We start from the raw sequence: 26,918 nt of genomic DNA, 5'->3' as shown, positions 1-26,918 counted from the left end.
AATTGGTGCTTTATAGATATACATAAAGGTAGAATTCACTGTGGTGTATTCTTGTATATACATAGCATAATTTTGTCAATTTCATTCTGCAGTTCCTCCCTTTTCCCCTCCTCCTTCCCACTGAATCCCTTCCCTCTTTTTCACTGATCTCCCTTCAATTTTCATATAATCCCCCACCCCTTTCCCCTTATTTTGCTCTAGTTTCCACATATCAAAAGTCCTTCTGAACTGCATTAATTCAGTAACCATTAGCCACATGTGTTTATTAATTCTTCAAAGGTTGCCTCTGAATTGAGATATTTTAGAATCATAAAATACACACTAGCTTTCAAAACCTTAATGCAAAAAAAGAATATAAAATATAGCATTAATGATTTTCATATGGATAACATGTTGAAATGAAACTTTCATATATTGGACTAAATAAAATATATTATTATAATTAATTTTTCTTGGCACATTTTAGCACTTTAGAATGTTGCTACTACAAAACCTAAACTACTTTACTTACATTATGTTTCTATTTGACAGCACTTCTACAGACCTGTTTCCATGTCATTTCTGTGTTTGTTGACCATTCTCATTAAGCCACATATTAGGCTTATTCTACACATATTCTTCTGTGAACCTATGATATGCTTCTACTTAAAGGAAGTCATGAGATATGTTTTCATTTTAACACCAGATGTCTGTGATGAAAAACCATTCCATATACTCTCCCTTTCCATAACTGTTCTCCATACCTGGTTGCAAAGAATCAGTACACTGATGAGACAAAAGAGGAGAGATAGTGCAAAAAGCTATTTGATGATAACTTGTCATTTAACTTCCCAGTAGTGAACTGAAAGTTGAAGAAACAGAGCAGATGTAATTGCATGTATCACTATATCACTCTGTAATTATGCCTGGCAAGTTACCCATAGAATTGGCTAAATGTGTGCTTACCCACAAGATTCACAATAAAGGATTCATTTCATAAAAGTTTAGTACAAATCTTAGAACATTTCATTTTAAATGTGACTGAAGTATTTTAGTCTCTTCCTTAAATAGTGCAAAAGTCAATATTGGGAAAATACAGGAAATGCAGAACTACCTAGATAAGTGCCACAATCTTTTAGAATAAGGCACCGTTTTCCCTCTTCCAACAGGGAATTTCACAAGAAAACATTTTTCCCATAGACTTATTGGCTCCTTATAGAATTCTAGGAGTGAAAAGATGTTGAAAGTCAAGTCTAATGCCAAACTAATGTCTGAATTTCCTGTACAACATTTCCAAGTGTTTGTAATGGGAAACTCCTTCTCTCCCAAGGCTGATGGTATTCTTTCTCCTTTTGTTTCTCCTCTTCATCCACCTCATTATCATTTTTTTCTTTTTCTTTTTCATTTTTATTGGTGCATTATGATTATGCATAATAGTGGCATTGATTATACTATATTTGTACATACACTTAAATTATTTGATCAATCTCATTCCCTAGTACCTTCCCTTTTCCTCCCTTTCTCCCATTTTTTCTTATATTGAGCTAAAATGTTCCAACCTTTATCCATTGATTTTATTTCTTCCCTCTGCTTTTAGCTCATATAAACCAATCTTATTAACATATCAGAGTCCTGTAATTACTTAAAAATAACTGTCCCCCACCTGGAGAATTCACTGGTTCTTATTTATTCTTCTGTAGGCACATTGTCTCATCTCAGTATCTAATACACAATTTCTAGGTTATCTTTCCTCACCCACAGTGCTGTAGCAAATGGCCAAATAAATGGGAATTAGGAAACCCACTTCTTATTTAAAAGTGAGTGTTCAACAGAGACAAACCCACAGAAATACAGTTACCTCACACTAGACAAAGGTGCCAAAAACATACATTGGAGAAAAGATAGCATCTTCAACAAATGGTGCTGGGAAAACTGGAAATCCATACATAGCAAATTGAAATTTTACCTGTATCTCTCACCATGCACAAAACTCAAAGTAGACCCAAGACCTAGAAATGTAGGCCAAACACTCCAATGTATGAGCTCAGGAACTGACCTCCTTAACAAGACCTCTAAAGCACAAGAAGTAAAATCAATAATCAATATATGGGATGGCATCAAACTAAAAAGCTTCTTCACAAGAAAGGAAACAATCAGGAATGTGCAGAGAAAGGCTACAGAATGGGAGAAAATGTTTGCCACCAGCACCTCAGGTAGAGCATTAATTTCTATGATATATAAAGAATTAAAAAAAAAAACTTAGCACCAAAAACAAAAGCCCAATCATTAAATGGGCTAAGGAACTGAACAGACACTTCTCAGAAGAAGAAATACAAGTGATTAACAAATATATGAAAAAATGTTCAACCTCTCTAGAAATTAGAGAAATGCAAACTAAAACTTCACTGAGATTCATCTCACTTCAGTCAGAAGGGCAATTATCAAGAATACAAGGAACAATAGATATTGGTGAAGGTTGGGGTTTTGCTGGTGGGACTATAAGTTGGTGTAACCACTCTGGAAAGCAGTGTGGAGATTCCTCAAAAAACTAGGAATGGAACCACCATTTGACCCAGATAACTCACTCCTCAGTGTGTGTGTGTGTGTGTGTGTGTGTGTGTGTGTGTGTGTATCCCAAGGATTTAAAACCAGCATATTACAGTGATGCAGCCACATCAATGTTTGTAGCAGCTCAATTCACAACAGGGAAGCTATGGAGCCAACCTAGGGGCCCTTCAACAGATGAATGGATAAAGAAAATGTGGTATATATATGCAATGGACTATTACTCAGCCATTAAGCAGAATGATTTTATGATATGTCAATAAATGGATGGATCTGGAGACTATCATGCTAAGTGAAATAAGCCAGGCCCCAAAAGCCAAAGATCAAATATTTTTGCTGATATGTGGAAGCTAACCCAAAATAAAGGGGGAGAGAGGAAGAATAAATATTCAGTAGATTAGACAAAGGGGAATGAAGGGAAGGGAGGAGGATAGGAAAAGGAAACACAGTGGAACGAATCTGAAACAATTTTCTTATGTACATATATGAGTACAACATAATGAATCCCACCATCATATACATTCATAAGAATGGGGTCCTAATTAGAGTAAGATATATTCCATGTTTATACAATTTTATAAAAATGAATTCTACTATCATATATAACTAAAAAGAACCAATAAAAAAGAAAAAAAATTAACATAAAAAAGTGAGTGTTCACAAAGAATTGATAAATTTTGAGGAGATAAATATTTTTAATGTGGCTTAAACATTATGCAATGTATACATGTATCAAACATTGCATGGTACCCATTTAATATGTACAACTTTCATGTTTCTTTGTAGCAGTTAAAACTAAATTAATCAAGTGTTCAGCAGGAGGTAGGAGGAGATATGCCAAAAAGCAACTTATCAGGTATTCTTTATTAAGATTGTTCTCCAAGCAACTCTGTTCTCTCTTACTCCATTTAAAAGAGATAAGTCCAATTCAAGGCCTAGTGATACCAGTGCAGTTAGGTAAGATGCATTTGAAAATTCATGTAGTCCCAGGGTGACCCTCAGATCCGTCAGATATTCTTATTTATTCTTGCATTTGTATTGTCAGAATATATACTTCGTTCATGCATTCTTTCTTTTTCTTTTTCTGTGTGTGTGTGTGTGTGTGTGTGGTGCTGGGGATTGAACCCAGAGCCTTGTGCATGCAAGGCAAATACTCTACCAACTGAGCTCTATCCCCAGTCCATGCATTCCTTTTTTAAACTTTATTTATTTATTATATGTGGTGCTGAGGATTGAACCCATTGCTAGGCAAGTGCTCTACCACTGAGCCACAACTCCAGCCTTCTTTCATGCATTCTTAAATCAGGATTCTTTAACTGGGGACAAAATCAAGAAATAAGGACTTGGTATTTTTCTCCAAGAAAAAAAAAAAAAAAAGAAACATCATCTGGTCAGATTTTTAGCACAGAGAAAATGTAACAATTTTAATAAAGTCCATACAAATAATCATTAAAAGGAGAATTTTAATAGACTCAATAAAAATTGACCTGCATGTGAAAAGAAAGTGTGACTGATGAAGGGCCTGAAGAAATGGCACCTCCAACAGTCTCATTCTCTATTTGGGGTTTTTCCCCATTTCTCTGACCCTTAACTGTTAATTATTATGTATAAAGATCATCTTAATTTAACAGCTTCTCAAGACTGAGAGCTTATAATTTCTGTTTACCTTAGCACCTAGTATAAGTGCACACAGATGGCAGTGGTGAGTAAAGACAGGTAGGCCTCATTTTGTACAAATGGCATTCTAAACAAAAGTGATATATAACTCACAGTAAGCTAGCAAGGAAAGATTGGGAAAGTACAAATGGGGTGTGGAAAAAGCTCTAGAGGCTAGAATCTACTCCCAACTCTACCACTAACTTGTTCTATGGCCTAGGCCAATCATTTGCTACTGCTTCAGTACATTTTCCATTCATTTGTAAAATGAGATAGATAAACCAGATAGCCACTATAAAGTTCATTCCAGTTGTGATATTCTCTGAAATCTTAGTTCAAAGATGATAATAATAAATATTCATTGAGTACTTACCTTGTGCTAGATATTCTGCTAAGTAGCATTTATGTACATGAACTCATTTAATTCTTAATAGTACCTACCTCACAAGGTTACTTGAGAATTAAAGAACTTGTTCAGGGTCACAAAATAGTACAACTGCACTTCTAACTCAGTCTGACATCAGAGCTGGCATGCAACATCCACATGGTCTTACCTCCAAATAAATGAGAAGTTTTGTATTTCAAGACATCCTATAGAAAATAGCTATGAATGTAATACAGATAGTCCCCAGCTTAACAATGGTTCACCTTAAAATTTTTCAACTTTATGATCACGTGAAAGCATACCCATGCAACCATTCTTTCCTTCACTTTCAGTACAATATTAGGTAAATCATGATCTATTCACCATTTGATTATAAAATGGGCTTTTTGTTAGATGATTTTACCTAATTGAAGGCTAATATAGGTGTTCTCAGCCTGTTTAAGGCAGACTAAACTATATTGTTTAGTAAGTCAAGCATGTTAAAAGCATTTTCAATTTAATGATATTTTCAACCTAAATGATAGATTTATAAGGATATAACCTCATGTCAGTCAAGAGACATTTGTAATCATCTCCTAATTGATCAGCTTTTAAGTTCTTAATGCCATGTTATATAACTTGGGTGTTTCTATTCATTGGGTTTTTTTAAAAAATCAAGATATACCTGTGTTTGCTGAATGAGTGGAAATTCTTAATTACTAAAAGCTTACGATGAAGGAAGATATCAAAGGAAGGAATTTAATCATCCTTCCCTTCTCTCATCCTAGGCTGGTGGTTTTCTGAAGTGCCATTATATAAATTGCTCAAAAATGATATTGTAGGAAAAAAATGTTCTAAAATATTAATTTTGATATCTCTTCTCTTCTCTCCTTCTCTCCCTCTCTCCCTTCCCCCACCCCTCTCCACAGTGACTGTTTTGAGCCCAGCAGAAAAAGGTAAGTGTATGTTGCAAATTGTATTAGGACTGTATTATTCTTTCTCTCTCAAAGATTTACATAAATTTGAGCGACTTTCTCAGGAATACACTTAGGGGATTTGAAAGTTTAGGACGATGTTTTTCAGGAAGCTTACCAGAAATAGGACACAAAATATTTTCAGTGGCCCCTTTGGCTATAGGACAGGGGTTAAAAGTTACCAGGATTTATGGTAGAGAAGGACAGAGGTAACTACTCTGTTATGTGACCTAGGCCTGCCTTTGTTTCATCACTGTTCCAGATACATGGGCTTTCTTTCCAATCCATTCCTTTTTTAGGGCATAGAATAAGAGACCCACAGGGAGCCACAAGGGCTAAGTCCTTTACCATCACAATTCCTGTATATATTTACTGTGCTCTTCTCCACTCCTCACCACCATTTTGGCTTTACCTGCAATTTATACCTCCTTCTTAAGATGTTCAGGCATTTTCCATTAAAAAGTATAAGCTAAACATGAGTCTTAACAAACCTTTAGCTTTATATTATTTTGTCAATGATAGCCAGAGTATGTATGTAGCTACTTTATTTTGCCACTTTAATTCTAATTGCATGGGAATTAATTGTTACAACTCATTAACCTACCGGCATTCATATTATGCTGTTTTAAAGCTTCAGTTTGCTATTACTCATTTAACAGAAGCATTTGTTATAGAGAGAACAGAGTGGTGTGATTGGGAGATAATAGACCATACTAGTAAAAAGTGTGTATTCTAGAGCTAGATGTCTGAATGAAAATCCTGGCTCTGCTACTTCCTAATAAATTATTATACGTCCTTGTGCTCATTTTATTTGTGTATTGTATAGAAATAATAATAATACCTAATTCTTAGAGTTGTTATGAAAACATAATGAATTAAGAACATTAAGCACTTAGAATAGAGATGAACAAAGCACATCCAGGTGACTCAATAAACATTTGCTATTATTGTTATAGCATTAGAGAGCAAGTCTTAAGTTCCTCTAGAATGTTATGCATGGTTCTTTTTTACCTTAAGGTCAGAAATCATCATAAACTTTCAAGACAAGTCAGGTGGGGGCTTAGATATTATGCTCAACAATAAGGGGAATAATGTCAATTATATTGTTCTTATTAGTAGAAACTACAATTTATTGTGTGGAGTTCCCTGTTAAGTGTGATTCATTTACATAGAAGGAAACTGAAATTAGAGAAGTAACTCATCTCAGGCTATCTAACTAATAAGTGGCAGGATTCAAATTGTTAGACCTCAAAGCCTGTGTTCTTAAGCAAATCTGCATTTGTTTTACTTTTCACTCTGCAACTCCTAGTTTTGCTTAGTTGAGCTCCTTAATCAGAAACTTGATGTTCAATTGCTTTTTTCCAGTATACAAAGTAGTATATCTTCATTTTTGCATGTTATCAATGTACGTAACTACATAGGTATGAAGTATTATTTGTAAGCCCAACCCAGTTAAATATCTTCTGGGTAGCATCAATCCAGTTACCAGGATTTGGGTTCTCTAGGAGATTGTTACAAAAGTGTATGACTTTTCTTCTGACTCTAAGATTCTGTGATTCCAAATTGCACCTCCTGACATTTCTTAAATTTATTAGCACAGTAACAAATAAGATTAGATTTTGCTTCTTAAAATTTAAATTGGAGTTCTAACTCTGTCATTTACTAGCTCTATGACCTTTTGAAAGTAACTCAACTTCTCTGAATCTCAATTTTTATAAAATGAAGCTAGTTTAATGACATTTTATGGATTTACTGTAAGCTAGTGAAAGTATGTAGCAATAGTCTGCTTTATAAATGTTAAGTATTAACAATCTCACTTGTTACTTTTGTTTATATGTCAGGATTTTCAAAAATAGTAGATCACATAAACCAACATTCAATTGTAACCAGAAAGTCAAAGGTTAACTTATAAAAAAACTTCTGAACATAACACTAGGGCATGTTACTAAGGAATGCTATGAAATTACATAATCAGGATGTATTAGATACCCAACTATCTGGCATAAATCAGTGAGCCTTGCCTAGAAACAGACTAGTAGTCTAATGACTATTTGAGGTCCTCACTAATCCTCTGAACCTGACTTGTTTCAAACAACACTGAACTATTAAAGTAGAATAAAATGTAGTATATGACTACCAGCAGGAACAATGTTTGGCATAGGCAAAGAAAATATAAGTCAAAGAAATGAAAGTCTCATATTGCATAACTTTTCATTCATCTCCAAAGCTTAAGAAAGCCATAGTCAAACATACTGCAAAAGCTTTTCCATTTTTTAATAGGAAAGACAATAGAACAAATTTGACATAACTTTCTGATGTTCATATATGAATATGCCTCCAATGAAACTCCATATCATGTAAAACCACAGAACAGGATCCTAATCAGAATAAGCTGTTGTCCATGTTTATAAAATATGTCAAAATACACTCTACTGTCATGTATATCTAAAAAGAACAAATAAAAACAGGTTTTCCATTTTTTGTCTATTTAGGGTTCCTGAAGAGTGTTCCCCCAAAATTCATGTCTACCTGAAACTGAAACTGAGTTCATGTGTCCTTTTTTGGAAATAGGATCTTTGCAGATGCAATCAAGTTAAGAGGAGGTCATACCAGATTAGACTGAGTCTATGTCTACTCATTGGTGTCCTTATGAGAAGAAATTTTGGATATACAGATACACACAGAGAAAAGACAGCCATGTGAAGATGGAGGCAGAGATTGGAGTGAGGGTGCCACAAACCAAGGAATACTAAGGACTATCAGCAGCCATCAGAAGCTAGGAAGAGGCAAAGAAAGATCCAACCCTGAAGCCTTCTGCAAGAGCATGACCCTACCTACATCTTAATTTCAGACGTCTAGTTTCCAGAACTGTGAGAATAAATTTCTCTTAAGCTACTCAGCTCGTGGTAATTTATTAATCTATTACCACAATCCTAAGAAACTAATACAGTGCCTGTCAAATTACATCTCTAATATACCATTAAGAGCACTATAAAAGCCAGGTGTGGTGGCACATTCCAAAATCCCAACTTCTCAGGAGGCAAGTTCGAGGCCAGCCTGGACAATTTAGTAAGTAAGACCCTGTCTCCAAATAAAAAAATAAAAAGAGCTGGAGATGTAGCTCAGTGGTACAGCCTCCCTGGGTTCAGTCCCCAGTACCAGAAAAAAAGGCATTGTAACAAAGAAGCAGATAAGCAAAGACTTTGGTGTCAAAACTACCTGGGGTTAAGTCAACTTTACCACTTTCCATGTATATGACACTGGGGATGTTTCAGTCAGCTTTTTTGCCACTTTGACCAAAATATCTGACAAGAACAATTTTAGAAGAGAAAAAGTTTTGCAGGTTTCAGTCCATAGATGGCTGACTCCCTGGGGCCTGCAGTGAGGCAGAATATTATGGTGGAAGGGCGTGGCACAGGAAAGCAGTTCAGAACGTGGCACCAGGAAGTAGAGACTAAACTTGACTTACCATGGACAAAATATATACCCCAAAGGCATGCCCCATCAATCCACCTCCTCCAGCCACACTTGACCTGCCTACAGTCACCACCATGTTAATACCTACCAGGGGATTAAGGTATTGATTAGGTTAACACTTTTTTAACCCAGTCATTTCACCTCTAAACTTTCTTGTATTGTCTCACACATGAGCTTTTGGGGGACACCTAATATCTAAACCATAACAGGGGAACTTAATCTAAGTCTCACTTTCTTACTCTGTGAAATAGAGATGATACATACCTTTCCTGGTTATTTTGAACATGAGTAAGATGATGTATGTTTCTTAGCATATTGCTGGAATATGATAAGTACAAAAAATAGTAGTGAATACTATTACTATATGATTGCTATTGGTATTGTTACTAACATTGGAGAGGACCTGAAAGGTCTTTCTTCTAAGAAACATTTTTCTCTATTATAATTCCTCATGATTCCTCTTATAAATAGATGGTCAAAATTCATGCATTCATATTATATAGGTATATCAATTGAGATCCAAAGAAGTAAAATGTGTTTTTCTAGTCATGCTGACTCTGGTGCAAAAAAAAAAAAAACAAAAAAACTAAAGTCCAGGTCATCTGGCCATAGCTCAGAATATTACATATTATGTCAGCCTTGTTTATACAGAACTCAGAAAATTTTAAAGATATGACTCCACATGTTCTTCCATAGAGCATACTTTAGTATACCATGATAATGTATTTCTTTTGCTTTCATAAGTATATTGCAAAAATGATCTCATTTTAGCATGATACTATCTATATTTTGAAGATCTTACCTGGATTTGGAATGCGGTGGAGTTTAGGAATCTAATAAGGCCAAAGGATGTGGAAAGGTTAAGAGAAAAACTTAAAAATGAAATGGATATCAGGCATGATCCATCACACAATCATCACATGATCCATCACACAATTCACATATAATTAAGAGCAATGCATTTCCCATAGTTGCTGATCTTCAAGAAGGGCCTTTAATAATGTTAAACAGAAGTTCAACTCAATTCTTTATAAATTCATTTGCATTTTCAAGGGTTTACATACTAAATTCTCAGGTTTCTCCCTTAAAGTTAAAATGCATAAGGGGCTGGGGCTGTATCTCAGTGGCTATGCTTCGCTAGCATTTGTGAGGCACTGGGTTCAATCCTCAGCACCACATAAAAATAAATAAAATAAAGGCATTCTCAACAACTACAAAAAATTTAGGCCTCAGCTTACTTAATAAGACTCCTTTGGCGCAAGAATTGAAATCAAGAACCAAAAAATGGGATGGACTCAAACTACAAAGCTTCTTCTCAGGGAAAGAAACAATCTGTGAGGTGAATAGAGAGCCTACATTTTGGGAGCAAATCTTTACCCCTCATACATCAGATAGAGCACTAATCTCTAAGGTATATAAAGAACTCAAAAAGTTAAACACCAAAATGCTTATAATTATTTATCTTCTCAAAAAATCAATGGACTTCCTTAATAATAAAACTATTATAGGCTGACTTGAGTTCCCCCAAATTTACATGTGAATTCCTAACCCCCAGTACCTCAGAATGTGACTGTATCTGGTGATAGGACCTTTAAAGAGGTCATTAAGTTAAAATAAGGTCACTGTGGTGGACCTTAGTCCAATATGACTGATGCCCTTATAAGAGAAGGAAATTTGGACACAGATATCAAAGGAAGACCATATGAAGATATGAGGAGAAGATGGCCATCTATGTGCCAAGGTGAGAGACCACAGAAGGAAGCTAACTTGTCAGTACCTGAACTTAGACTTCTAGTCTTCAGTATTGTGAGGAAATAAATTTTTGTCATTTAAGACAGTCAGTGGATGGTACTTTATTATGGCCTAAGCAAACTGATACAAGAGTTTAACAGGTTTCCATTTGAAAATCCAGACCATGGAAATATTTTCTTTCTGTCCTCTTCTTGGTTATACTAACCTTAATATATTAGTGAAATATCTAACACCAAAAGGGTTAAAGAGTACAGGGAAGAAAAAGTTGTGGCCACAACTTGATCTTATATATTCAGTTCTAGATTGTATAGGAAATCTTCAGTGTGGTTTTGAGCAATTATCTCAGGGCTCTCAATAATATACTGATTTTGAAGAGGCAACCTGAATAATGCAAACTATTCATCTGACAAGGATTGCTGTCCAGAACATATAAGTAATTCCAAAAATTCAACACCAAAAAAATGCAATTAAAAATGGTTAAGAGATGTAAACAAAAGTAGACATACAAATAGCAAACAGGTACATGAAAAAATGTTCAACATCACTAATCATTATGGTAAACCAAAACCACAATAAGATATTAACTCATTACAATAAGAATGATTATGATCAAGAAGACAAAAGATCAAAAAGAACTGCTGAGGATGTGGAAAAAAGGGAATCCTTATACATTGCTGGTATAAATTAGTATAGCTATTACAGAAATCAGTATGGAGGATCTTCAAAAAATTAAAAATTGAGCTACCATATGATCCAGCAATCCCACTCCTCAGTAAATATCCAAAGGAAATGAAAAGCAGTATGTCAAAGAGACATCCTGTGCTCCCATGTTCATTGCAGTACTGGTCACAGTAGCTTAGACAACTGAAGTGTCTATCAAGTGATGAATGGATAAAGAAAATGTGATACATTTGCACAATGGAATATTATTCAACCATAAAAAGAGTGACATCCTGTCATTTGTGACAATATGGATGGAAATGCAGGTCATGTTAAGCAAAGTAGCCCAGGCACAGAAAACAAGTGCCACATGATATCATTCATATATGAAATCTACAAAAGTCAATCACATAGAAATTGACAATAGAATGGTAGTTAGTAAAGGCTGAGAGAAAGGGAGAGATGAGGGATGAGGTGCAGATGAGGAAGGGTTGATTAATGGGACTAAGTTGCAGGTAGATGGGAGTAAGTAGTTCTTGTGTGCTTATTGCACCATAGAATAACTAGAGAGATAGTTTTCATGTGGTATATATCTCAGAAAGCTAGAAGAAATGATATTGAATCTTTTCACCATAAAGAAGAGATAAATGTTTGAGGAATAGATTTACTCTGATTACACAATGTATACGTGTATTGAAACATCACATAGTACCCTATTAGTATGTACAATTTTTGTGTTTTCAATGTATTAACATAAGTTTAACTTTAAAATTACACAATTTTATATTTATCATTGTAAAATTATTTGACAAAGAAGGATTGGGGACAAAATCCTCCTTTATAGGCTAACATGGTTCTAAAAGTTCCTTTAATATTAATATTTTTAAATTGAATGAAGACAGAAATATATAAGATAAAAATTCAAGTCTTCCTCGCATTACTTCCTCTCCTATCACTTTTTATAGACAACTACCATCTTTTGGTTAATTTGTATTCTTCTAGATATTTTTCTCTACATTTACATACAAACATAAGTATGAACATGTATATTTGTATGGACTTGATTTTTTAAATCAGATGATACTGTGCCTATTATTCTATAACTTGATTTTTCATTTAATAGTATATAATAGATGCGTTTCCATATTAGTACATACAAATATATCTCATTTTTAGATCATCTTAGAGTATTGACATACTATGATTCATTCAACAATTCTCTAATAATGAACTTAAAGATAAAACTTTATTGCTGTTCGTGATTATAAAATATGAAGGGTTGGGTTGTGACTCAGTGGTAGAGCACTTGCCTAACACATGTGAGGCACAGGGTTCCATCCCCAGCATCACATACAATCAATCAATCAATCAATCAATCAATAAGCAAATAAATAAAGGTATTATGTCCATCTACAACTAATTTTTTTTAAAGTAATAGGACTTCATAAAATACAAATGATACAGAAATGAGTAGAGTAGAAAGTATAAGTCCTTTATAATGTTGGCAGATTTAAAGATGGAGTAAGGTTTAGTGGTATCTATCGTATACATCTCTTGGTAAAAAATTTTGAAAAGTAATTATGCTTCTTTACATTTTCTTTCTTTTGTGGGGAGGGGTACCAGGGATTGAAATCAGGGGCACTAGACCACCGAGCCACATCCCTAGCCCTATTTTTTTTATTTTATTAGAGACGGTCTCACTCAGTTGCTTAGCGCCTTGCTAAATTTCTGAGTCTGGCTTTGAACTTGTGATCCTCCTGCCTCAGCCTCTGGAGCCTCTGGGATTATAGGCATGTGCCACTGTGCCCGGTGCTTCTTTACATTTTCACAAAATTCTTTTATAAATATACCATTTCAAAACTTTTTGCTATGCTTCACCTCATCTCTCTCCATGGGCTGGGCTAGAACTTCCATAATCCTATATCCTTCCCAGCATGGCCCCAGCAATCTCCAATTACATCAGCTTGCTGCTGGATGGGGGCATATATTGAGTTAAAATGACAAGATATCTATATGTTAGTGAAAATAAATAAATAGTGAAATAAATGCTCAGTTTCAGAATAATGATTATACTTCCCACTCTAGTTATGTATCTGTTGACATTGCTTTCAATCCTACAGCCCATTATTCCAAACATATTTGGACCTGGCCACGGAGGAAAATGAAAATATTTAGCTGGGAAGTCAGAATAAATAGTTGTCTTGCTGAATTTTAGAAAATCCAAGATGAGAAGACATCAAAGGAAAAGGCCCATGTATAGATCTCTTTTTGTTGTTGTTGTCTTGTTCAGATATATTGAGATAAAATTTACAAGCTAGGTGTGGTGACACATGCCTGTAATTCCAGTGTCTCTGGAGGCTGAGGTAGGAGCTTCGCAAGTTCAAAGCCAGCTTCAGCAAAAGCAAGGTGCTAAGCAACTCAGTGAGACCCGTCTCTAAATAAAATACAAAATAGGGCTGGGGATGTGGCTTAGTGGTCCAGTGCCCCCTGAGTTCAATCCCCAGTACCCCCTCCCAAAATTTACATACGGAGTTATCCTTTTTTTTTTTTTAGTAAACATTTTTAATGTGTTTTAACTAGGTTTTAAGTTTCATTTTCGTCTTTGGAGGTTTTTAAAAAGTCTTTTTAGTTATAATCACCACCAAGATACACCTTGTCATAATTACAAAAGCATGGAACACAACTTACTCTGATTAAGTCCCCAGCACTTTCCCCCTTCTCCCTGCTCTCTACCACTCCACAATTCCTTTTCAATGCATTTACAGTTTACTCTATCTATCTATCTATCTATCTATCTATCGGCATCCAACGCCAGAACTCACCATGCCATATCTATGCATGTACTTATGAAAATTCTGTCAGATTCATGCCACTGTTCTTCCCTTTTCCCATCCTGTTTTCTTCCTCTTCAATCCCCTTCATCTACTCTACTGATTTTTCCTCAACTTTGATGAAATTTCCTCTCCGCTCTCTTTTTTCCTTTACTCTTTCTTCCTTGTTTTTACTCCCCACACCCCACCCCACCCATTATTTTGAATTAGCTTCCATATATCATGAAGACATTTGACTTTTGGGGACTGACTTATTTCATTTAGCATCATAGTCTCAAGATACATATATGTACCAGCAAATGCCATAATGTCATTCTTCTTTATGGCTGAGTAATACTCCATTGTGTATATAAACACCATATTTTTCTTTATCCATTCATATATTGAAGGGCACCTAGGTTGGTTCCATAGCTTGGCTAGTGCGAATTGTGTTGCTACAGACATTCATGTGGCTGCATCACTATAGCAACCTGATTTTAAATCCTTTGGATGTATACTGAGGAGTGGGATAGCTGTGTCATATGGTAGTTCCATTACTAGTTTTTTGAGAAATCTCCATACTGTATTAATTTGCAGTCTCACCAACAACCTTTTTCCCCACATCCTTACCAACATTTATTATTATTCCTGTTCTTGGTAATTGCCATCTGACTGGAGTGAGATAAAATCTCAATGTAGTTTTAATTTGTATTTTTGTAATTGCTAGAGATGTCTACCTTTTTTTATATTTGTTGACCGTATTTCTTCCTTTGAGAAGTATCCATATAGGCGTTTTACCCATTTATTAATTGAGTATTTGTCTTTTTGGTATTAAGTTTTTAAGTTCTTTGTATCATCTGGATATTATTGTCCTGAGGACCAGGTGGCAAAGATTTTCTCCCATTCTGTAGGCCCTTTATTCACTCTGTTGATTGTTTTCTTTGCTGTAAAGAAGATTTTTAATTTATACAGTCCCAATTACTGATTTTAAAATTTTATTTCTTGCACCATAGGAGTCTTGTTAAGGAAGTCAGTTCCTGTGCTGACATGTTGAAGTGTTGGGCCTGCATTTTCTTCTAGCAGTTGCAGGGTTTCAGGTCTAATTCCTAGGTCTTTGATCCATTTTGAGACTTTTGTACAGGGCGAGAGATAAGAGTTAAATTTCATTCTTTTTAAAAAATTTTTTTAGTTGTAGATAGACACAATACCTTTATTTTATTTATTTATTTTTATGTGGTGCTGACGATCAAACCCAGTGCCTCACATGTGCTAGGCAAACACTCCACCACTGAGCCACAACCTCAGCCCCCAATTTCATTCTTTTACATATGGATTTCTAATTTTCCTAATGGAACCCAGCGTCTCACACATGCTAGGGGCACTTTAACAGTAAGCTAACTGCAGCCCTTTTTTTTTTCTTTCAATTTTTTTTATTGGTTGTTCAAAACATTACAAAGCTCTTGACATATCATATTTCATACATTAGATTCAAGTTGGTTATGAACTTCCAATTTTACCCCAAATACAGATTGCAGAATCACATTGGTTACATATCCACATTTTTACATAATGCCCTATTAGTAACTGTTGTATTCTGCTACCTTTCCTATCCTCTATTATCACCCCTCCCCTCCCCTCCCATCTTCTCTCTCTACCCCATCTACTGTAATTCATTTCTCTCCCTTGTTTATTTTCCCATTCCCCTCACAACCTCTTATATGTAATTTTGTATAACAATGAGGGTCTCCCTCCATTACCATGCAATTTCCCTTTTCTCTCCCTTTCCCTCCCACCTCATGTATCTGTTTAATGTTAATCTTTTCTTCCTGCTCTTCCTTTCTGCTCTGTTCTTAGTTGCTCTCATTATATCAAAGAAGACATTTGGTATTTGTTTTTTAGGGATTGGCTAGCTTCACTAAGCATAATCTGCTCTAGTGCCATCCATTTCCCTGCAAATTCCATGGTTTTGTCATTTTTTAGTGCTGTGTAATACTCCATGGTGTATAAATGCCACATTTTTTTTATCCATTCATCTATTGAAGGGCATCTGGGTTGGTTCCACAGTCTAGCAATTGTGAATTGTGCTGCTATGAACATCGATGTGGCAGTATCCCTGTAGTACGCTCTTTTAAGGTCTTTAGGGAATAGTCCGAGAAGGGCAATAGCTGGGTCAAATGGTGGTTCCATTCCCAGCTTTCCCAGGAATCTCCATACTGCTTTCCAAATTGGCCGCACCAGTTTGCAGTCCCACCAGCAATGTACAAGTGTACCCTTTTCCCCACATCCTCGCCAGCACTTGTTATTGTTTGACTTCATAATGGCTGCCAATCTTACTGGAGTGAGATGGTATCTTAGGGTGATTTTGATTTGCATTTCTCTGACTGCTAGAGGTGGTGAGCATTTTTTCATGTACTTGTTGATTGATTGTATGTCCTCCTCTGAGAAGTGTCTGTTCAGGTCCTTGGCCCATTTGTTGACTGGGTTATTTGTTATCTTATTGTCTAATTTTTTGAGTTCTTTGTATACTCTGGATATTAGGGCTCTATCTGAAGTGTGAGGAGTAAAAATTTGTTCCCATGATGTAGGCTCCCTATTTACCTCTCTTATTGTTTCTCTTGCTGAGAAAAAACTTTTCAGTTTAAGTAAGTCCCATTTGTTGATTCTTCTTATTAACTCTTGTGCTATGGGTGTCCTATTAAGGAATTTGGAGCCCGAGCCCACAATATGTAGATCGTAGCCAACTTTTTCTTCTATCAGACGGCGCGTCTCTGATTTGATATCAAGCTCCTTGATCCACTTTGAGTTAACTTTTGTGCATGGCGAGAGAAGGGAATTCAGTTTCATTTTGTTGCATATGAATTTCCAGTTTTCCTAGCACCATTTGTTGAAGATGCTATCCTTCCTCCATTGCATGCTTTTAGCTCCTTTATCAAATATAAGATAGTTGTAGCTTTGTGGATTAGTCTCTGTGTCCTCTATTCTGTACCATTGGTCCACCCGCTTGTTTTGGTACCAGTACCATGCTGTTTTTGTTACTATTGCTCTGTAGTATAGTTTGAAATCTGGTATCGCTATGCCACCTGATTCACACTTCCTGCTTAGAGTTGCTTTTGCTATTCTGGGTCTTTTATTTTTTCCATATGAATTTCATGATTGCTTTCTCTATTTCTACAAGAAATGCCATTGGGATTTTGATTGGCATTGCATTAAACCTATAGAGAACTTTTGGTAATATCGCCATTTTGATGATGTTAGTTCTGCCTATCCATGAACAGGGTATATTTTTCCATCCTCTAAGATCTTCTTCTATTTCTCTCTTTAGGATTCTGTAGTTTTCATTGTATAAATCTTTCACCTCTTTTGTTAGGTTGATTCCCAAGTATTTTTTTTTTTTTTTAGGATGTTGTGAATGGGGTGTTTGTCCTCATTTCCGTTTCAGAAGTTTTGTCGCTGATATACAGAAATGCCTTTGATTTATGCGTGTTGATTTTATATCCTGCCACTTTGCTGCATTCATTTATGAGTTCTAGTAGTTTTTTTGTAGACCCTTTTTGGTCTTCTAGGTATAGAATCATGTCACCTGCAAATAGTGATAATTTAAGTTCTTCTTTTCCAATTTTTATGCCTTTAATTTCTTTCATCTGTCTAATTGCTCTGGCCAGTGTTTCGAGAACTATATTGAATAGAAGTGGTGATAGAGGGCATCCCTGTCTTGTTCCAGATTTTAGAGGGAATGCCTTCAATTTTTCTCCATTCAGAATGATGCTAGCCTGAGGCTTAGCATAGTTAGCTTTTACAATGTTGAGATAAGTTCCTGTTATCCCTAGTTTTTCTAATGTTTTGAACATAAAGGGATGCTGTACTTTGTCGAATGCTTTTTCTGCATCTATCGAGATGATCATATGGTTCTTATCTTTAAGTCTACTGATGTGATGAATAACATTTAAGATTTCCGTATATTGAACCATCCTTGCATCCCAGGGATGAATCCTACTTGATCAAGGTGCACAATTTTTTTGATGTGTTTTTGTATCCGATTCACTAGAATTTTATTGAGGATTTTTGCATCTAGGTTCATTAGAGATATTGGTCTGTAGTTTTCTTTCTTTGAGGTGTCTTTGTCTGGTTTTGGAATCAGGGCGCTGTTGGCCTCATAGAATGAATTTGGAAGAGCTCCCTCTTTTTCTAGTTCCTGAAATAACTTGAAAAGTATTGGTATTAATTCTTCTTTAAAGGTTTTGTAAAACTCTGCTGTATACCCATCCGGTCCTGGGCTTTTCTTGGTTGGTAGTCTTTTGATTGCTTCTTCTATTTCATCCATTGATATTGGTCTGTTCAAATTGTGTGTATCCTCCTGACTCAGTCTGGGCAAATCATATGACTTAAGAAATTTATCAATGTCTTCACTATCTTCTATTTTACTGGAATATAGGGTTTCAAAATAATTTCTAATTGTCTTCTGTACGTCTGTAGCATCTGTTGTGATATTGCCTTTTTCATCCCGTATGTTAGTAATTTGAGTTCTCTCTCTTCTTCTCTTCGTTAGCATGGCTAAGGTCTGTCGATCTTATTTATTTTTTCGAAGAACCAACTTTTAGTTTTGTTAATTTTTTCAATAGTTTCTTTTGTTTCAATTTCGTTGATTTCCGCTCTGATTTTAATTATTTCTTGCCTTCTGCTACATTTGCTGTTTTTTGCTCTTCCTTTTCTAGGGCTTTGAGATGAAGTGTGAGCTCATTTATTTGTTGGTTTTTTCTTTTTTTGAGGAATGACCTCCAGGCGATGAATTTCCCTCTTAAAACTTCTTTCATTGTGTCCCATAGATTCCGATATGTTGTGTCTGTATTTTCATTTATCTCTAAGAATTTTTTGATTTCCTCCTTTATGTCTTCTGTAACCCATTGATCATTCAGTAACATATTGTTCATTTTCCATGTGATGTAGGATTTTTCCTTCCTTCTTTTATCATTGATTTCCAGTTTCATTCCAATATGATCAGATAAAATGCATGGGATTATCTCCACCCCTTTATGTTTACTGAGGGTTGCCCTATGGCATAATATATGGTCTATTTTTGAGAAGGATCCATGTGCTGCTGAGAAAAAAGTATATCCACTTGATGATGGTTGATATTTTCTATATATGTCAGTTAAGTCTAGGTTATTGATTGTGATATTGAGTTCTATAGTTTCTTTATTCAACTTTTGTTTGGAGGATCTGTCCAATGGTGAGAGAGGCGTGTTGAAGTCACCCATAATTATTGTGTTGTGGTCTATTTGATTCTTGAACTTGAGAGTTTGTTTTATGAACGTTGCAGCACCATTATTTGGTGCATAAATATTGATAATTGTTATGTCTTGTTGGTGAATGGTTCCTTTTAACAGTATATAATGTCCTTCCTTATCCCTTTTGATTAACTTAGTCTTGAAGTCGATTTTATTTGATATGAGGATGGCCACCCCTGCTTGCTTCCCAGGACCATGTGCGTGGTATATTTTTTCCCAACCTTTCACCTTCAGCCTGTGTATGTCTTTTCCAATCAGATGTGTCTCCAGGAGGCAGCATATTGTTGGATTTGTTTTTTTAATCCATGTTACCAGCCTATGTCGCTTTATTGGAGAATTTAAGGCATTAACGCTTAGAGTTACTATTGATATATGATTTGTACTTCCAACCATGTTTGATTATTTATCTTTTTTTTATAATTTAGTTTGTTTCTCCATGATTAGCTTTTCCCCCACCCTCTGTCTTTACTGAGGCACTTCCCACTGTTGGTTTTGGTTATTGTTTTTCATTTCTTCCTCGTGTAGTGTTTTGCTCAAGATGCTTTGCAATGCTCATTTTCTGGCTGCAAATTCTTTTAGCTTTTGTTTATCATGAAAGATTTTTATTTCGTTGTCGTACCTGAAGCTTAATTTTGCTGGATACAGAATTCTTGGTTGGCATCCATTGTCTTTCAGTGTTTGAAATACATTGTTCCAGGATCTTCTTGCTTTCAGCGTCTGTGATGAAAAATCCGTTGTTAACCTTATTGGTTTACCCCTGAATGTAATCTGCCTCCTTTCTCTTGTAGCTTTTAAAATTTTCTCTTTGTTCTGTATGTTGGATATCTTCATAACAATGTGTCTTGGCGTTGGTCTACTGTGATTTTGTATGCTCGGTGTCCTGTATGCATCTACAATTTGTATATCCGTTTCCTTTTTTATTTCTGGAAAGTTTTCTATAATTATTTCATTCAGCAGTATGCTCATTCCCTTGGTTTGAACCTCTATACCTTCCTCTATCCCGATGACTCTTAAGTTTTTTTTTTTTATGTTATCCCATATCTCTTGGATGTTTTTCTCGTGATTTTTTTACCAGCCTGTCTGAGTTGGCTAGACTCTTTTCAAGATGATATATTTTGTCTTCATTATCTGACGTTCTGGCTTCTACTTGCTCCACTCTGTTAGTGATACTCTCATTTGAGTTTTTAATTTGGTTTATAGTTTCCTTCATTTCTAGAATTATTGTTTGATTTTTTTATAATCTCTATCTCCTGATAAAGATGCTTATTTGCTTCTTTTATCTGTTTATGTAATTCATTTTCAATGTGTTCTTTCACTGTTTTAATTTGCTGTCTCATATCCTCTTTATGTTCCATTCCATCTGTTTAAGGTATTCCTTGAGTTCTTTATTTGACCATTTTTCTGATGCCTCTAGGTCCTCCTGAATATTTAGGCTGTCCTGCATTGTTTGTACTCCTTTTCTTCCTTGCTTTTTCATGCTGCTCATGTTACTTCTTGTTCTGTTTGACTGCTGAGTTACTGTTTACTCCTATAAATTTATTTGATGCTTGGGAGGAAAGGTATTAGAGGGGAAGGGAAGAAGTCACTAAAGAGAATGAGAGTAAGCAGGTAGAATTCAAGAAAGGGGGAATAAGGAAATTGAAAAGAAATGAAAAGACAAAAGAAAAAAATAGAAAAGAAAAAAAATTTTAAAAAGTAATCAAAAAAATTAAAATTAAAAAAATAATTAAAAAATATTTTTAAAAATTTTTAAAAAAGAAAATGAAAAAAAACCCAAATAATAAAAAAAATTAATAAATGCAGTCTTAGAGTTTGATTAACTTCTCTTCCAGTAGGTGGAGCTGTGCCCACTTGGCCAAGCTTCTCCTCTCAGTACTCAGGAACCAATCACTTTGCAGCAGCTCCTCCTCCCAGACTGGGCGGGTCTCCAGTCCTGAGTGCCTAGGGCCTTCTCTTGTGTCTAGTCACTTCCCTACTTTTCCTCAAGCCAGGCCCCGCTCACCGGTGACGTTCACCACAATACTGGCTACGCGCCAGGTCTGCTGCTCCCGGGAGCCCTATTTTCTTGAACGACTTGGCACACTCTCCCTGTTTGCCATTCCCTCAGACCCTAAGTTTGTGGAGCTTGGGGCTGAGAACCCTCAGCGAATTTTGCTTGCCCTCCGGTAGCCACGCCCCCGGTAGCTGGTGCAAGAGACCTCAGTTGTCAGCACTGGTGGGAGCGGTATCCGGGGGTTCCGCACCACTCCTGATTCCCTTGGTCTGACTATCGTGCTCACGGGAGAGCTGGGAGGGGCCCTTAAGGTTTCCCCGCTGTGTGGAGGGGGAGGCCTAGGGGGTTACACACCTGCCGCCGCCGGTTTCAATGAAGTTATCTTCTCCGCCGCATTCTGATGACATCAGTTCTCTGCCATGGTGGTATCCCATGCAGATGGCGACAGTTCGTTCCCTTTGCCGGGTGACCAATGCAACAGGTGTGTCCTGACTGGCTCTCCAAGCCCCGACTCAATCCTGTGGCCACTGCCTATGAAGGCTTGGTTGGTATTAACCTCCGCAGGTTCAGAAGGGCTGACCAGTTGTTTCAGCGGGATCGTTTAGTGCTGAGTCACAGCAGTTTGTCTGCGAGATGCAGGCGAACAGGAGCTTGAATTCAGCCAATCCGGGCTCGGTGTGTGTTCTGAGAGGCACAGACTGTTCGCCCCAGATCCACATCAGCTCAGCATTGCCTAGTGATCCTGAGCAAACAGCATTTAGACGGTTTACGACTCCCTATGCCCGCGCAGCTGAAGAGGTCAGAGACTTGATCTCTCCGCGCCCGCCGCCATGTTGGATCTCCAGGGTTTCACTTTTAATTTTTATTAAGACACCAAAGGCCTCACTAAATTGATGAAGTTGTCCTCCAATGGGAATCCTCCTGCCTGCCTCAGCCTCCCTAGACAGCCATGGGCCACAGTGCCTGACTTCTAGCTTACTTTCATTGTGCTTAGAAAAGAGCTGCTGTATGATTTTGTCCTTTAGAATTTGTCACAATTTGCTTTGTGTTCCCCTTCATGGTCAAGTTTGGTACACATGTCATATTTTCTAAAAAAAAAATCCACATTCTCTAGTTGTTGATGCAGTGTTGTAAGTATGTCAGTTAGGTGAGGGTTGTTAATAATTATGCTCAACTATTCTGTATTTCCACTGATTTTTTTTTAGTTTTAAGTGGACACAATATCTTTATTTTATTTCTATGTGGTGCTGAAAAATCAAACCCAGTGCCTCATATATGCTAGGCAAGTGCTCTACCACTAAGCCACAACCCAGTCCTTCACTGAATTTTTTTTTGCCTATTCTATCACTTACTAAGGAATGAGTCTTTATAATATTCTACCATAAGTATAAGTTTATCCATTTTTTCATTTTAATTCTGATTTTCATTTACATATTTTGAGGTTATATTACTAGGTGCACACAAGTTTGTTTATGCTTCCTTAAAGATTTAACTGTTATCATTGTGTTTCATCCCTCTCTGCACCTGGCAATACATTGTATGTACCTTAAAGTTTATCTTCTTTGATATTAAAGTAGTTAAACCAACAAAGAAAGAAAGAAAGGCAGAATTGGTGCAGAGGGCATCATTAAGTGGTCTTGATCAGACTGTGGTCTGGTTGACCTTGACCATCCCTTCAGTTCTGTGTCTGGGAATAGCTCCAGAGATGTGTGTCTATCTCTCTCTCCCTCCCTCCCTCTCTCTCTCTCTCTCCCCCTCCCTCCCTCTCCCTCTCCCTCTCCCTCTCCCTCCCTACCCTCCCTCTCATATAATTCTGGAAGCCCATGATGACTACACCACTCTGGGCATCTGAAACAGGATGTAGCAAATCTAGCCTCAGAGTTCAAGGAGGAGAGAGGTTAGATAAGTTTAGGGCTGACAAAACTTGTACTGCTAGTTTTTAATGAACATTCCTTAAATGATTAACACTGCATACATGCAGAACTGAGTAGTGTCACAAAGTTTTAAGTTTCATAAAGAGACAGGTAAAAATGAAGGCAGAGATAGCAAGATTTCTTCTTCTTTCAGTTACTCATAGCATTTGTATGGGTCTAGGGAAAGAGCCACTGCTTTTAGTAAAGGCAGACTCTCTTAGATCCCTGTTACAGTTTCTTATTACAAAGGACCGAAATATATTTGGGTCTGTTAACAAATGCAAAATGATTTTTGGTTCAGTGAAATGCTTATTTCTTAAAAGCAAACAACAAAAGTAGGTAAGACCTTCAAACAAAATAGAACAAGACAAGGAAGGATTATAAGAGAACGTTAATCTACAAAAAATTGTCTAAAAATAGGAACCTATAGTCAGAAGACATACAAAGCCAAATCCAAAGCAAAGAATTTAAACTAATTTTTATTTGTTTCTCTCCTGAGTCAAAGAAATTTACCCCAGGAAATGGAGCTGGATTCAGAGGAAGGGAATTTTAAATCAGAGGCCTCTGAAGATCCAAAAGCTCTTCCCAAAGTAAAAGGATTTTTAAATGAGGTCCAATCAGTTTCTGCCTTTTAAATGGTGAAGGGGCTCTTTTATTTAATAGGTACCATCGAGAGAGCTGTTTATGATGAGGGGGTTTGGGGAGAGAACTCTAAAGAAATTTTTTAAAATAGAAATCATTCTCATTTGAAAGATCCAGAGCTGGGGAGTGTAATTCAGTGGTAGAGTGCTTGTCCTGGCCATTGAATATTAGGATATAAACAGGTGTGTTCACTGCAATCATGGATTAATCAAAAGTTGTATCAAATAAAGTCTAGGGGGTAAGTGGCAGTCCACATGATCTAAAATTTTTATAGCCAACTAAGTAAGGTTGAAACAGCAAGGACAAACATGGAGGAAGAGAGGGAGAGAGAACACTAGTGAGAGTGAGTGCAGGAGGAGAGCTCAGCTAGAGTCACCCTTTTTACATGTGCAAGTCAATGAATTTTGACAAATACAATAATATAAACACCACCACAATCAATGTATAGAACATTTACATTACCCCAAATTTTTCTTTCTCCCCCATTTGCAAGTGATTCTTTCACTCTCTATCCCTCACTACCACTGAACTGGTTTTGTTTTTTAATTTTGTCCCTTACATTTTACCTTTGTCTTAATATTATATAAATTGAATCATACAGTATGTAGCCTTTTGTATTTGGCTTCTTTAACTTAGCAGCATACATTTTTAAGATTCGTCTGTGTTGCTGCATATATGAATAGTTTGTTCCTTTTTTTTTTTTTTCGCTGAGTAGTATTCTATACTACAGATGTATCACAGTTCACTTTTTCATTCACCAGTTTAGGAACATTTGGGTTGTTTCCAGTTTGGGGAATGGAGCTGATGAAAATATACATGTACAGGCATTTGTGGGAATATATGATTTTATTTCTCTTGGGTAAACCTAGGAGTGAGATTTCTTAGTCATATGGTAAGTATATGTTTATATATACTTTATATATTTTACAAATAACTGCCAAAGTGTTTTCCAATGTAGTTCTACCATTGTGCTTCCCCACCAGTGATATATGAAAATCCCACTTTCTGTAAATCTTTACCATTGCTTGATGTTATCATCTCGTTGCTTCATTTTGTTTTGGTTTTTGGCAACATTCTATGGGGTATGAAGTGGTATCTCCTTGTGGGTTTTAATTTGTACTTCTGTAATGACTAATAATGTTAAGCATCTCTTCATGTGATTGCCATCTGTATATCTTCTTTTGTGAAGTTGGCTGAATCTTTTGCCCATTTTTTTAATTGTTTGTCTTATTAGTGAGTTGTTTTTTAAGCAAATCTGATTTCTTCCCATATTAGGATCAATGGGAGGGAATTTCCAGGAGACATGTTTCTCCATAATATAAAGAAAATGTGTTTAACAGTCAGAGTTTTCCAGCAATAGAATGTGCTTCCCAGGAATTGATAAGTTCCCCATTATTTCAAGTGTTACAATAAAAGCTGGGTAACTGATTATTAGGGATAATGTAAAGCACATTTATGTGTATTCTAGATGACTACACCAAATAGCATCTGAGGTCATTTGAAACTCTTGACAGTTTATGATATTAAAATAAATCAAAGGTGTAAGGATGTGGCTCAGTAGTAGAACACTTGCCTACCATGTGCAAGACCCTGGGTTTGGACCCCATCATTGCAAAAAAAAAAAAAAAAAGAAATAAATCAAGTCAACATCATGTTAATCAGGCAGAGGATTTATTGGTTGCATCAACAAAAGATAATACATTCTGAGGGAGCAAACCTGCAATTGGTAGAACCCCTCTCATTAACCTGACCAATGAGAATTGATTCACAAGCTGGGTGTGCTGGCACATGCCTGTAATCCCAGAGGATCGGGGTGGGGGGCTGAGGCAGGAGGATGGCAAGTTCAAAGCCAGCCTTAGCAACTTAGCGAGGCAAATCGAGACCCTGTCTCCAAATAAAAAATAGAAAGGCCTGGGCATATGGCTCAGTGGTTAAGCACCCATGGGTTCAATCCCTGGTATCCTCCTGCCAAAAAAAGAGAATTGGTTCACAAATCCCCAGCACCATGTAACCATGTAGACAATAGAGATTCTCTGTTCCTCTTTAGAATCCACAGTGAATATTCCTGACAACATGGAGGCAATGGGCTGTACTTAATCCATATTGTACATGTGGAATAATTATATCCCAACTACACATTTTAAAGCAGCCCAAGATTATTCCCCAAAGGATGTTGCTTTGTGTAGTTCTTTATCCCCAAGATGAATGAATCAATGAAAAGCTAGACATAACAGAGAAGACTAGAAACTAACTATTCTCCTCTCTTTTAACAAAGCCATTTTGTGTCTGCCCCTGAAGTCTGTAATTTTTATCACTATATCTCAAAAGACAAATCACTAAGATTTGAGAGGAAATAAGGGAAAGGAAAAAATAGCTGTTTTTAAGTCCTTAAAGTATGTCAGATACTTTCATATTTTTAAGTCAATTAAGTTCTCACAACAACCTTGTCAGGCAAGTATTTAAATATATATATATATATATATATATATATATATATATATATATATATATATATATATATTACACATTTTATATAATATGCATATAATATATACTTAAATATTTACTTATATATTTATAAATGCATGTTACATTTTATATTATACACATATATATGCACATCATATAAAATGTAGTTAAGCATATATTTTGCATATTACATATATGCACACACATACCTATGCACATATACATATGATTACATATATTCATGTGATTTTTGGCAAGGCTATTAAGTGGCATATCTAGAATTCAAGCTCCTGTCATCTGATTCTAAATCCATTTTGTTTCACATAAAACCTCAATGTCCAAAATAGACCAAAAGGCAGAAGCATCCTTAACATGGACA

The 26,918-nt window shown here is 36.1% G+C and overlaps 1 protein-coding gene across 1 annotated transcript in view; it reads left to right on the top strand.

Moving 5' to 3' along the window:
• Zdhhc15 (zinc finger DHHC-type palmitoyltransferase 15) overlaps positions 1 to 26,918 on the top strand; it is a 112,262-nt gene that overhangs the window by 18,604 nt on the left and 66,740 nt on the right. Inside the window, exon 2 of the mRNA XM_046462121.2 lies at positions 5,494 to 5,520. Coding sequence (XP_046318077.1) covers positions 5,494 to 5,520 — 27 coding nt within the window. The remainder of the gene's footprint in view (positions 1 to 5,493; positions 5,521 to 26,918) is intronic.

Source organism: Marmota monax, unplaced genomic scaffold (genome assembly GCF_021218885.2).
Source record: "Marmota monax isolate L192 unplaced genomic scaffold, Marmota_monax_Labrador192_F-V1.1 WCK01_AAM20220418_F8-fsc00192, whole genome shotgun sequence".
Classification (NCBI taxonomy): domain Eukaryota; kingdom Metazoa; phylum Chordata; class Mammalia; order Rodentia; family Sciuridae; genus Marmota; species Marmota monax.
The sequence above is the reverse complement of the archived record's forward strand: the minus strand, read 5'-3'. Positions and strand labels throughout refer to the sequence as shown.